This window comes from Stigmatopora nigra, chromosome 21, assembly GCF_051989575.1.
Source record: "Stigmatopora nigra isolate UIUO_SnigA chromosome 21, RoL_Snig_1.1, whole genome shotgun sequence".
Taxonomy (NCBI): domain Eukaryota; kingdom Metazoa; phylum Chordata; class Actinopteri; order Syngnathiformes; family Syngnathidae; genus Stigmatopora; species Stigmatopora nigra.
The window spans coordinates 131316-143982 of record NC_135528.1 but is presented as its reverse complement, the minus strand read 5'-3'; the positions used below and the strand labels follow the sequence as shown (position 1 = coordinate 143982).

Sequence of the window (12667 nt, the reverse complement as noted above, 5' to 3'; positions counted from 1 at the left end):
TCTATCAGAGTGGTAGAAATAAACTGGAAACTCAAGAGAGCCATGACGTTATGTTCTTCAAAAGTGTATGTAAATTTTGACCACAACTGTAAATGTTTCGAAAATCACTTATATTTTTCAGATGACTTTGATTTTTTTGTATTTTTGGGGGGAATTTAAGAAACTAAATGTTGTAATAAATAGTGCGTCATGATCCCTTGGAAACATGATTTTTGTTTAAAATTTTAACCGTGCTAAATTTTGTAAACACATCGATTAGAATTAGTAGTACTCAGTATTAGTGGTATTAGTTCGTATCATTAAGGGCTTTTGTTGACTAAATAGGCAATTTTTTTTAAATAGGTCGACCTCTAGTTGAAACACGAGCCAACGATATTGTTTTAAAGAAGTGGCACACCAAACACAAGGCATGATTTTATTTTATTTTTCTAGCACAATGTGTATCATGCATTGCTTGGCCTGAATATAATATGTAATGTTCACGCCGTAAAAATAAAGAGATATTAAAATTAAGTAAGATTTAGAAAAATGTCCACTTTGGTTGTGTTCCTCCTCACACTGTGTTAACAAGCACACACAAAATGCTATCTGTTCATTAGACCTCATCCAGTTTTTAGACTGCAACCACAGTTCTCAGTGAAGCAGAATCCAAGTATTTCACTAGCGAAACAATAAAATTGGTCTTGGACCAGTAAATATTTAGCTCTTCTACCATTTGGCCATTATCACAGCAACAAAATATGTATTGTGATGCAAAGGTAATTTTTAATTTGTTTTGTATATCTCAGTCTCCACATGGGCACTGCAAATATTCCATAATTACATGTAGGCAAACATAAAGCACCATTTTTCATGATGCAGCACATTTCAGTGAACAAGATAGATCTCCCCACAGCAGGCAATAAAGCCCACGAAATGCTCAGAAATCAACCAAAGTGTATATATGTAAACGCACGCAATGATAAAATATTGGAATATTTAATATATTAAAAAAATTTGTACTCGAAACTCACCAGCATCATTGGCATCATCTAGCTTGGGGATGCCTTTAATCTTGCTGTGCTTTACAGATGAACACTTTTTATTCAGCTGTGTCTGAGCTTTGAACTTAACCCAGTTGAGTATGCTCTCAACAATCCCACAATTAGTTGCCTGTGAATGACAGAGATAAAATCAAGTTTTTTTTTCCGGTTAGCAATCAGCAACCAATAAAACAGTACATACGAGTGCCCCGACATACGAGCAAGTTGAGATACGAGTGAAATTTAATTATATATATAGTGTTGCATTTTTTTCTGTTTTTTTTTCCCTGTTAGTCAGTGCTGAGTGGCAGAGCTTGCTCGATAATACGACAAGAGTATATACTACTTGTCATTGGCGAGTGGTAGTGCGTTATCCTATTGTAAAGACATTTGTGTTCATCATTTTCTGAATATATTGAAGAGAGGACAAAAGCAAACAACCCAATAGGTTCCTTTTAGCTGCAGCTGAAAGTCAGTCAGGGGGGGGCGGGTCAAATAGAGCCGGAGCAGAAAGGTATAAAAATGTAAAACAAAATTAGAATCTCTCTCTCTCTTTGGCTCTCTCTCTCGCTTTCTCTCTCTGTCCCTCTATTCGTCCCTCGCTATCTCCCCACCGCGAAATATGTCTAATTTTAGTACTATTAAACATTATAACCACCGGTTATTTATTACTCTGTTAATAGATGGCGAATTAGAACAAATAAAAATCTGTGCAGAATGGCGGAGCTTGCTCCCCAATATGGGAGGAGTACTACTTCCCAGGTTATTTATTTCCCAGTTAATAGATGGCGAATTAAAACAAATAAAAATCTGTGCAGAATGGCGGAGCTTGCTCCCCAATATGGGAGGAGTACTACTTCCCAGGGAAATGGAAAAGTGGCCGAGTTATCCTATTGTGTGCATTGTTTTCTGAATATTTTGAAGGGAAGACAACAGCAAACAACCTTCGATAGGTTCCTTTTAAAAACTGCAGCTGAAAGTCAGGGTGGAAGCGAGGAAAATAGAGCCAACCTGGGAGAAGAAAGGTATAAACATTTAAAACCAAATTATAAATAAGTTTAGTGTAAGGTTGGATTAAATTTATTTTTGAGGGGTCTGTATTGTAATTCAATCTGTTTAAATTTGTTTATGGTATGTTACGAGCGTGTTGCCGTTCAAAGTCTCTCTCAGTCCCTCTCCATCCCCCGCGAAATCCGTCTAATTTTAGTACTATTAAACATCATAACCACTAGTTATTTTTTACTCTGCTAATAGACAGTGAATTAGAACAATTAAACGTTTTTCCAATCCAATATCCTGGTTTTATTTCTTACCGGCACGCTACTTATTGCGATCAACCCAGCGTACGTTCACCATAAAAATAGCCTCCCGGCGCGCTCCAAGCATTACGGTAAATCCAATCAAAACATCCCAGGACTGGAGTGGCAAGGCATATGACTTTAGTGTGCTCGCAGCACTTTTAATCCACAAAACACTCAATACTCAAAGAAACAGCACAGAGGAAAGGCCTGACGTGAATGACAACAGAATGCTGGTGTGAACACTTGGAAAATGGAGTGAAGCCATGGATCAAAAACAATTTAACAGCTTTGCTAGCGGATTGCTAATGGGTTGCTAGCGGATTGCTAACAGGTTGCTAGCGGATAGCTGACAGGTTGCTAGCGGATTGCAAACGGATGGCCAACATTGTAGTTTGGGTGGGCAGCATCGCACGAGATGAATTGTCGATGGCGATATAACCGCGAGGAGAATCAAAGGTTTGGGAGTGATGCATGTTGCGAGTTACAATGGATTGTGGATGACTGGGCTCAAATGTCGGCCAGCACTGTTGTACAAAGCTGGAATCCCGGAATACAAACTCTGACTGACAGTGGAGCCTAGCATGATGCAGGCCAAATTCTTTATGTCAGAGTGAACCTTTGACCTCAATAAAGCATTATCAAACTTAGTTTTGTTCATTCTGTCTTTAAAAAAAGACGCTGCCAGGTAGCATAACATACACGAGAGGTAAGCATCACATAGGCTGGCCTACTGTAAAGCTAGCGCCCTTTCTGATGAAGCGCCCATTGTACTGACAAAAAACTGAAAATACACTCGAAAATGATACTGCGCCCTTTCAAACGGTGCGTTTTATAGGTGTGAAAATATGGTAGTTATTTTAAGCTTCATTTAAATACAAACAAAAACTAGTTATCTTCGATATTATCTTTAGGAGGCGCTGTGGGGGAGTAGGAGCTTCTGCGAGAAGTTTCTGGCGCAGAAAGAACATGGTGATGGGGAGTTGTGGCCGCTGTTTCATATTTTGTACAAAGATGGTTTCATACCTGTCAATTACACAGCAATACCTCGAAATATGAGTTGCCCGACATACGAACAATTTGAGATACGAGTAAAATTTTGAGCAAATATCTATCTTATCTTAGATACGAGACAAATCTTTCTGGCCCTCTCTTTCCCATCCACAAAATCCATCTAATTTTAGTATTATTATATATCATAACCAATAGTTATTTGTTACTCTGTTAATAGATGGCAAATTAAAACAAATAAAAATGTTTTTGAAATCCAATCTGTCCTGTTTTTGGTGTTGGAACTAATTCATTTGTTTCAGTTCATTTCAATGGAAAATGTTCATATGAGATATGAGTAAATCGACATGCGAGCTCAGTCCTGGAATGCATTGAGCTTGTATCTCGAGGTGCCACTGTATGTTTTTCCCATATTTTATAAGTTTTTCGATAATTTAAATTTCTGAACGGTGTATAACAACTTATGTAAGGATTTTTAAAGTATGTATTCTGTAAAACTGATCTCATTTCTAATCTCATTTCAGGATTTTATCAGTCACTGGTAGCAGATAAAAACATCATCGTCGACTGCTAATATTGTCGAGATTTAATTATGATATGCACGCACGCGTTCTCCTTTCACACAGCGCGTCAGCACGCGATGTAATAAGACCATACAGCTGCCATACAGAGACATCCACAGAATATTGAATTTAGTCCATACAAAATGAGCACCGACGGATTGGGCACTATGTTCACTTTGAGGAAAATGTTACTTTTAAGTGTGCCCTGTGTGAGCAAATATGTGCCACTATGCATTTGTATGATTTATTATTGCTTAATAAGGGGAATTGCAATCATTAATAAGTGGAGCAATTGGCCAAGGTTGACAGGAACAGTGCTCTAAAAAAACATTTGCCCCCCTTCCTGATTTCTTGCATATTTATCAGACAGATGATCACACCAATTTTAGTATGACAAAGAGACCACCCAAGGAAACAGAAAATGCAGTTTTTGAAGTGTTTTATTTACCAAGACAGAAACTAATTTCAAACTTCTCTGGCCCTCTGTGAAAAAGTAATTATGCCCTGAAGCTACCAATGGGTTGTGACACTTTTGGCAGCAATAACTGAAATCAAGCTTATGTTTCATCTCATCTTCTCCTGCTTTATGTGAAGTCGGGTTGCAGGTACAGCAGCGTTAATAGGGAAACAAAAAAAAACTATGAAAATATTCATCTAATTTGGCAGTGTCCTATGTTAATATCTTCCATTTTTATAACCACCCTAGCGATCGGCAATCGATTTAGGTTTACCCAGTTAGCTGAGATAAGTGCGACACAAGTTGGATAGCTGGCTAAATAAAGCATTACCATTATACTTCCCCAACAGCTTTAGAGAACACTTAATCCCTTCCTCCATAACACATGACTCCATCTTTCAAATGGAATTTCCAGTGATTCGTACTGCAGTGAATTTTGAAATATTGGCAGACTTCCCTCTCCCCAGCCACTTCATCCAGCTCATCCAGGAGTATCCCAAAGCACAGGAAACATAGTCTACCCAGTGTGTCCGAGGTTGGCCCCAGAGAAGTGTCTAGGGTGCATCCTGATCAGATGCCAACTCATCTTGCTCTTTTCGATCCAGCAATCCAGGAGTATCCCAAGGCATAGGAAACATAGTCTCCCCAGTGTGTCCGAGGTTGGCCCCAGAGAAGTGTCTAGGGTGCATCCTGATCAGATGCCAACTCATATGGCTCTTTTCGATCCAGAGGAATAGCAGCTCTTTAACTCTAACAGAGTCCAGACATCCTGCGGAGGAGACTCATTTCAGTCGCTAGTTTTCGGGATCTATTTCTTTCGGTCACGACCGAAAGCTTGTGACCATATATAAGGGTAGGACTGTAGATCGGCCGCTAAACAAAAAGCCTTGCCTTTTGGCTCAGATTCTTCTTCTCCACGACAGACCGGTCCAGAGTCCACATCACTGCAGACGCTGCACCGATCCAATTGTCGATCTCCTTTTCCATTCTTCCCTCACTCGTGAAAAAGACCCAAAGGTACTTGAAGTCCTCTACCTGGGGAAGGACCTGATCCCTGACCCGGAAAGTATATGCCTTGTTTTCCGAACATGGTCTCAGATTTGGAGGTGCTGATTGTCATCCTGATTGCTTCACACTCGTTCCATCGAGAGCACATTATCTGCAAAAAACACTCTGACTGGCACCAGTCAAAAAGGGTTCCGGAACCTCATACTCCCAGAGTACACCCCACAAAACTGCCTGGGGGACAAGGGTGACACCTTCTCCAAGTCCACAAAGCACATGTAGACTGGTTGGGGGAACAAACATGGCCCCCCTCCCAAAGGATCTTGCTTAGGGTGTAGAGCTGATCCACTGTTCCACAGCCAGGACGAAAACCACAAAGTAAATTGCCCTTAGGTATGAGTGTGAGGGAAAATGGTTGGGTATCCTCGTGCCCTGCGATTGGCTGGCCACCAATTCAGCGGTCCAGAAAATGAATGAATGCTTTAGTGCTCACAGGAGTCTCCAAATGTGGCCATGGTAGACGAGATCATATTTACTTTTCCCACAAGAGGCCCGTCTATCCTGACAAATCATTCACCATCCAAACCAGGGGTGTCAAACTTTCAGATCACCAGCCACATATGATGACCTCTAGGTAGATGTATAGCATACTTAGCTATAAATAACCAACCTTCCGTTTGTTTGGGTGTGAAGAAGCAGAACATTGTGAAATTTGAACACTTTCACAAAATATTTCACAAAATTGCACAAACTTTAAGAAGTAACTGGAGTTGAAAATTATAGTAATGAACTATGATTAAATGAGACTTATGAAGAAAGGGTAACATTAAATTGCATTTTTTTTAAATCACCACAGTAAGTATTTATTTTCACAGAGCTGTATTCTTTTAATGGAAACAGCGTCTGCAAAAACGTTAGTCTAGTCTGGACATTTTTTGCCCCTGAAATTTGGCATCTTTTGGCCTGTACAAGTGCATCAACATCGGGTGTCATATCCCAACTAGCTCTATGTTACGGCTGTCAGCCTGGGTATATGGGTATACATTATGTTGTAGGTTGTGTTGCTTTTGTGTTTGGTTTTGTCCTGCAGATGCCTGGAGCTGTGGCTACATCCCTATGGCAGAGCCTGTCCAGGCCAAAACAGCTGTGATGACTTCAACTCATCCCTCCTCCAATCAAGGTCAACATCCTGCCCTTATTTAAACCCTCCTATTTTGCAGTTCTGGGCTCGACTGTCTGACATGTGTCTAGACTTTTATTCCATCAGTTCTGATAGTGGCACCTGTTAGGTTTATCATCATAAATTTGCTTGAAATATAATCATTATATATATGTGCTTGCAATGAAGAATGTTTTGCCTTATTTTGGATATTAAACATTACATATATGAACGCTTTGCTTATTAGGAATGTTAGGTTCATCATTGATATAAATGTGACATTAATACAAGCCATTTTAATACATCTCTTGCAAAAGAAATGGTCGCTCCAAAGTTAACCAAAAAGACCTTTGAAAGTCAATTCTCCTTCACACCTGGACTTCTCGAGACTAAGGTTCACAGCAAGAGAACGGTAAATTGTTTTGGGAAGCATCAGACTCTGAAGACGGTTAACAACAAGCTCATGGGAAATGTGGCTTTTCAAGACGGTCCGCATCAATTTTCTCTAGGGAAGATTCGACAGACCTACAATAGTTTTGAGAACTGAGACAAATTGTTATGATTTGATATAAATAATGTTTAGACTTCTGTTATGCATGTTGTTTAAATCTTACGAATATATTAGCAAAAGAAAATCCGGGGTCTTCAGAATCATCTGACCGGAGGCGCGTGTGGATCGATTCTCTTGCAAGAATAAAAGGATATAATCTCAAATGCCTCTGTTATTGAAAGGTGAACTTGGGAATACTTATTGGTGAACCTATCAGCACCTTAAGGCCGTATTTCCTGTATTTTGGGGGTGTTGATTTAAACATCTTTCTGGGGGGGGGGGGGTACCTTTTTAATTTAAGGGTGCCACTTTAGTATCTTTAGCTTCCCCTATGTTGTCCCGTAGTCCTGGTTTTCTGTGGACTTTGTTGTTAATAAATTATCATTTAATGTTAATTGCCTTGTGTGACTGTCTCCTCATTGGCTGGGTTTTTTTCTGCTGTGGTAGTTGCAACTCCCTGGTATAACTTACCACCAGGGGGAGTCGTAGCACTGTCACTTACAGAATGTAATTTAAGTGTTCGTGTGTGAGACTTGAATGCATTGTCTTATTGATATTCATTAATGAGAGAATTAGTTCACAAATGTAGGTTGTTCTAAATATGCAGATTTAAGCAGCCAAGGTTGATAATTTGGTGTACCCTGGAAGTAGATGTGTCCGGACCTACAGAGGCAAATTTGCTCTTCAAACCTGCATCACATTGCATATCACTTATCCCTAGCTGGATGTCGACTGGCAGATCAGAAGCTTTTTTTCCCCACATCCATTAGAACTCTAAATTTGCGGTAACACAACACACATTCCCTTCTGAGGTAACATGAATAGATGTTTGGGTGGTGATCGGCCTCCTACTGGCTGACTGAAAGCAAGTGAAAGACAGTGAGACGTGACCTGCTCGGTGCGTGGATGCGAGGCAGAATGCCAAATTATGAGTCCGTAACTATCACTCTCTTTTGCCGAGTAAAGCCACCTTAGGGAGAAACACTACCAATTTTTCCAGTTTCTGGGTGTGATGACAAGTAGGCTTTTGTTGTTGATGATGACGACAGGGCCTATGTCCGATTATTATTAACTGAAAATTATGTCTTAAGTTCAACAAATACCTGCAATCTTTTCATATACATACACACACATATATATGTATGTATGTATGTACGTACGTACGTACGTACGTACGCACGCACGCACGCACGCACGCACGCACGCACGCACGCACGCACGCACGCACGCACACACACACACACACACACACACACACACACACACACACACACACACACACACACACACACACACACACACACATATATATATATATATATATATATATATATATATATATATATATATATATATATACACATATATCAGCAACACGCTTATTTATTTATATATTTATTCATGTATTTATTTATTAACTTACTTATTACCTATCTATTTATGTCTAAAATGCCTTTTCCTATTTCTGCATCTGCACCCTCTTGCGGTGACAACAGAATTTCCCGAATACGGGATGAATAAAGTTATCCGATTCCAATCCAATCCAATTGTATTATTAAACATCATGACCACTAATTATTTGTTACTCTGTTAGTATATGGTGAATTTTTTCCAAGATGGCGCCGTCACGTGGAAAACAATGGCGTAGCTCTGTCCACCTCTATTTGTTTTTGATTTTTACAGCCTTTCTATCTTTTTTTTAATTACATTTTAATATTTCTTAATAGATTCCCTTTTACTTTACTTTGTACTTTATACTTTTTACTTTAATGTTTTTTCAAACTTTCTTTCTTCTGTTAGCCTGGCTTCTTTCTGCTACTTCTTTTTTGGAACCATTCAGCCATGCCTACGCTGTCATAAACATGTGACTAGCTGTTACAATACACAGCAGAAAGAGCAACACCTCAATACCGCTGGAAATTCGGAGCTGGACAAAAGTGCCGGGAGAAGAAACAACGCTTCAGACCAACCATTCCATCATGGAATAAGATGGAAGTTTTATCCAACTTTACAATGTCTTTTTTCTTGAGTCTGTATCCGTTTTTGCAGTTGTTCTGTATTAAAGATTTGATTTGGTGATTCTTAATGATCCCATATACTTTGCTTTTCTTTGTACTTTGTGCTTTTGCCTTGTTGTTCTTCTGTTGTACTGTCTAACGTGTAACTTTGTGCTTTTTTTTCTGTATCTGCACCCCCTTTCTTGCTACTGTCACAATGAAATTTCCCAAATACGGGATGAATAAAGTTATCCCATCCAATTACAACCAATAAAAATGTTTTTCCATTGTAATAACCTGTTTTTTGTTGGGTTGTTTTTAGGGTTGGAACAAATTAATTCGAATATAGTTCATTTCTATGGAAAACATTGATTTGAGGTACGAGTAAATTGAAATACGAGCTCAATCTCGGAACGCATTAAGCTCTTATCTCAAGGTATGACTATTCTGGAGTAATTTATTAAGATGTTTGATTCATAGATATTATTCATTAAATTTTACTATGACTAGTTTAATTATGTGGAGTCTCCATGAACCTGCTTTTGGCAGGTGAGATAGGGTTAAGGTTAGGGGTTGGCTTTGTGACCATCGCAAGCATTTATGATGTTGCGCACACTGGTCCTCTGTGTAGCTCAGGGATATCGTCTGTATTCTCAGAAAAATGAACAATTAGAGGGAACATTGACCTGTCGGTCAGTCAAATAAGCTTAGAGCAAGAATAAAACTGCACTCTCAATGGATATTGGTATGGTACTGTCGCCATTGCGCAAAAATATAATAAGTTAGATGTCACATTTAGTTGGTAGTAACTGGAAAAGGAACTCGAATTTAGTGTAAAATAAAATTTGATTTTTGAAAATCTCAAGATATCTTAATTCCTCACAGCAATGATTGACCAAGCAATGTCACATGATCACCTACAGCCAGTGATGGTCAAGCGGGGCATGTTATCGTGAAAAGACATGATGAGTCGATGTGTCTTGACCTCCGTGGCAGAGGCTCCACCGAACCCGAAGTATGCACAAAAGGAATGTATAATATATACAGAAGCAAGAGTATGCCCTTTAGGAATAAGTATGGAAAAGTGACGGTCAATACCAAAAGAAAGACTGATGAATTTTACCTATTTAAGCAATGTTTGGGTGTTATTTTTGATAAAACCAAAGTTATAAACCAAAGTGAATATCTGACTAAAATAAATATTCACACTATAGCAGTGCTGTTGCGTACTTCATGCAACTAACTTCAAGCGGAAATAACTTAACGGAGGCACTCCAGTGTGCTCTGAAGAAAGTATGGATTTTAGGAATTGTAACAGATTGTAATGCTTAAACGCACCACAAGAGATGAGCAATCGGCAATACTTGCAAATGCTCAAAGCTTGAGTTTACACACTTAAGAAGGTAAAGAAATTCAATCACCGTTTCTGGCCAGCATTATGTCAATTCGCGACGATTCCTTGGTTTTGGTCCAACTGCCGTTTCTGGCCACCATGTCAACTCTCTCTGGTGCAGGGTTTCGAAAAAAGTAGCGTGAGAATGTTAACCTAAAACATCAATCCGTCCATAAATCATGCTTTATCTATTCCTGCTCCCGAAACCCTTTTTTTTACTGTCGTGCCGGAGGGACTCGGCGAGACGCGATGGTGATGGACACGCTGACCTGGTGTAGCTGTGTGGTGGGACGCCTTTCCGCGTCATTTGAAAGCGTCAATTGAAAGTGTCATTTGAAAGCGTCGTTTTCTGGGGAGTTTCCGCCAGCAAGCTTCCAGGTGCACACAAGCACACTTCCATCTATAAATCACGCTCTATAAGGATCAGAGAATAGATGGAGCGTGATTTATGGATGGGTGTATGTTTTATAGCTCCGGTCACGTCAAGTGTTCCGGGGAGTACCTGTAGACTCGCTTGCGGAAATTCTTCCCGAGGTTGGCGTTTGTGGATGATGCCGAAAGGCGTCGTACCTTGCAGCTGAATTGGGCCGGTGCAGCCGGCGGCATCGTGTCTACCCGTAAGGACAGAGGAAAAAAAGTTTTTCAGGGAACACCGGGAAGCTCGTTGCCGGAAAATGTTCCGAAAATGACGTGGAGAGGCATCCTACTAGTGGTGTGCCTTCAGGGCCTTCTCTGCTGGCCTTAAAAATATCTGACTCACAGACTGATGTTAATTATTATTTTGTCCATGAATACTTAAATAATTACTAAATACTAAATAATTCCAAATTGCCTGTTAACTTCCTTTCATTGCTTTTCTCCCTGGTTGCACTGCTTCCAGATGTGTTCTCATCAGAAATCTGCCTTAAGGCCTTCACAATCAGTTGTGCAGGCTCTGCTGCATTAAACAAGCGTCAATAAGTTACTTTAACCATTCAGAATTCGATTTGGTGACACCAAGGCCTTTTCGCAGGCGTAAGGATATGTCATTGCCTTCTCGCAGGCGCAGGGATACGTAATCGGTTTCACCAAATGTTTGCCAGAAATACGACAGGAAATGCTCCACTTTCAGCATTTGCTTTGATGGCGATAGAAAAGAAGGAGGAACGAAAGGAAGATGGATATTGTGTACAGGTAAAAAATATTTTTGGTGAGTAAAATATGGTGATATTCCTAAATAATAGGATAAATGGTTTTATAGCCATAAAATAGTTTTTGAGGGTTGGATTGATTCAGACATAGCTGAAGGCATCGCTAGAAAATTCACGGACCGCCACTGCATCTTAAGTTAAGACCAATCAGCCATGTGGTGCGCTTAGGGCACATCATGTAAATACAATGATTCATAAATTAACTCTGCTTACAGCTTTCACAAAAAACATTGAGTTTACATACTTAGAGAAGGTAAAGAAATTTAAACACCGTTTCTGGCCACCATAAAAAAAATCTAAAAATCTCTACGTTGCACAGTTTGGACAAAGATAGCGAGATAATCTTAACAAACACACACTCAAACACCCATAAATCACGCTTTATAAGGATTGCAGAAAACATGATGATAACAGATTGATTTTAATTGCCTTACTTTTTTTTAAAATTTGATATCGATTTTGCGTGAATCGCATTCACCCAAGAAAACTCCAGAAATGGGACAAGGGCACTCCTGAAATGGGGTCGATGGAGGTTGGCAGCTCTGCAAATATTTTTTGTTCAAAACCATTAGGGACAGACACTCACCCAGTGAGGCTGAAATTATGTAGAAAATAGTCCATTAATTAAGAAGTTGAGAGCAATTTGTAAATGAACTTACAGCCTTGATGAACTTTTCAGAGAGAAGGCATTTGGAACCAAAGCTTTTTGTTTGCAGGGTCATGTTTTCTTTTGTCTGGGAGTCAAAGCTGGGATTTTCAATCAGGGCATTAACAAATACCCAAACATGGTTCTTAACCTGCACCAAGAGGAACATATCTGTTAGGATTATTATCAGAAGTGACAAATAGAACATTTATCTTAAAATCATGTACCATCATACCTGGAAAGGTTTGACAGACACTCCTGCCTTGTTCTTTTTCTTCACCACTTCAATTAGTTTGGAAACAATTTGATCTACCACATAGTCTACATGCCTACCACCCTGGAAGAGAACATTTCAATAAATTGTGAGTTTCTGACA

At 39.5% G+C, this 12667-nt stretch overlaps 1 protein-coding gene across 2 annotated transcripts in view; it reads right to left on the bottom strand.

The window, feature by feature from the left end:
• Window positions 1-12667, bottom strand: part of top2b (DNA topoisomerase II beta) — a 135554-nt gene that overhangs the window by 88007 nt on the left and 34880 nt on the right. For both annotated transcript variants that reach the window (XM_077742744.1, XM_077742745.1), the window contains exons 9-11: window positions 12527-12628; window positions 12305-12442; window positions 1014-1152 (exon numbers count right to left, since the gene is read on the bottom strand). In XM_077742744.1, coding sequence (XP_077598870.1) covers window positions 1014-1152; window positions 12305-12442; window positions 12527-12628 — 379 coding nt within the window. The remainder of the gene's footprint in view (window positions 1-1013; window positions 1153-12304; window positions 12443-12526; window positions 12629-12667) is intronic.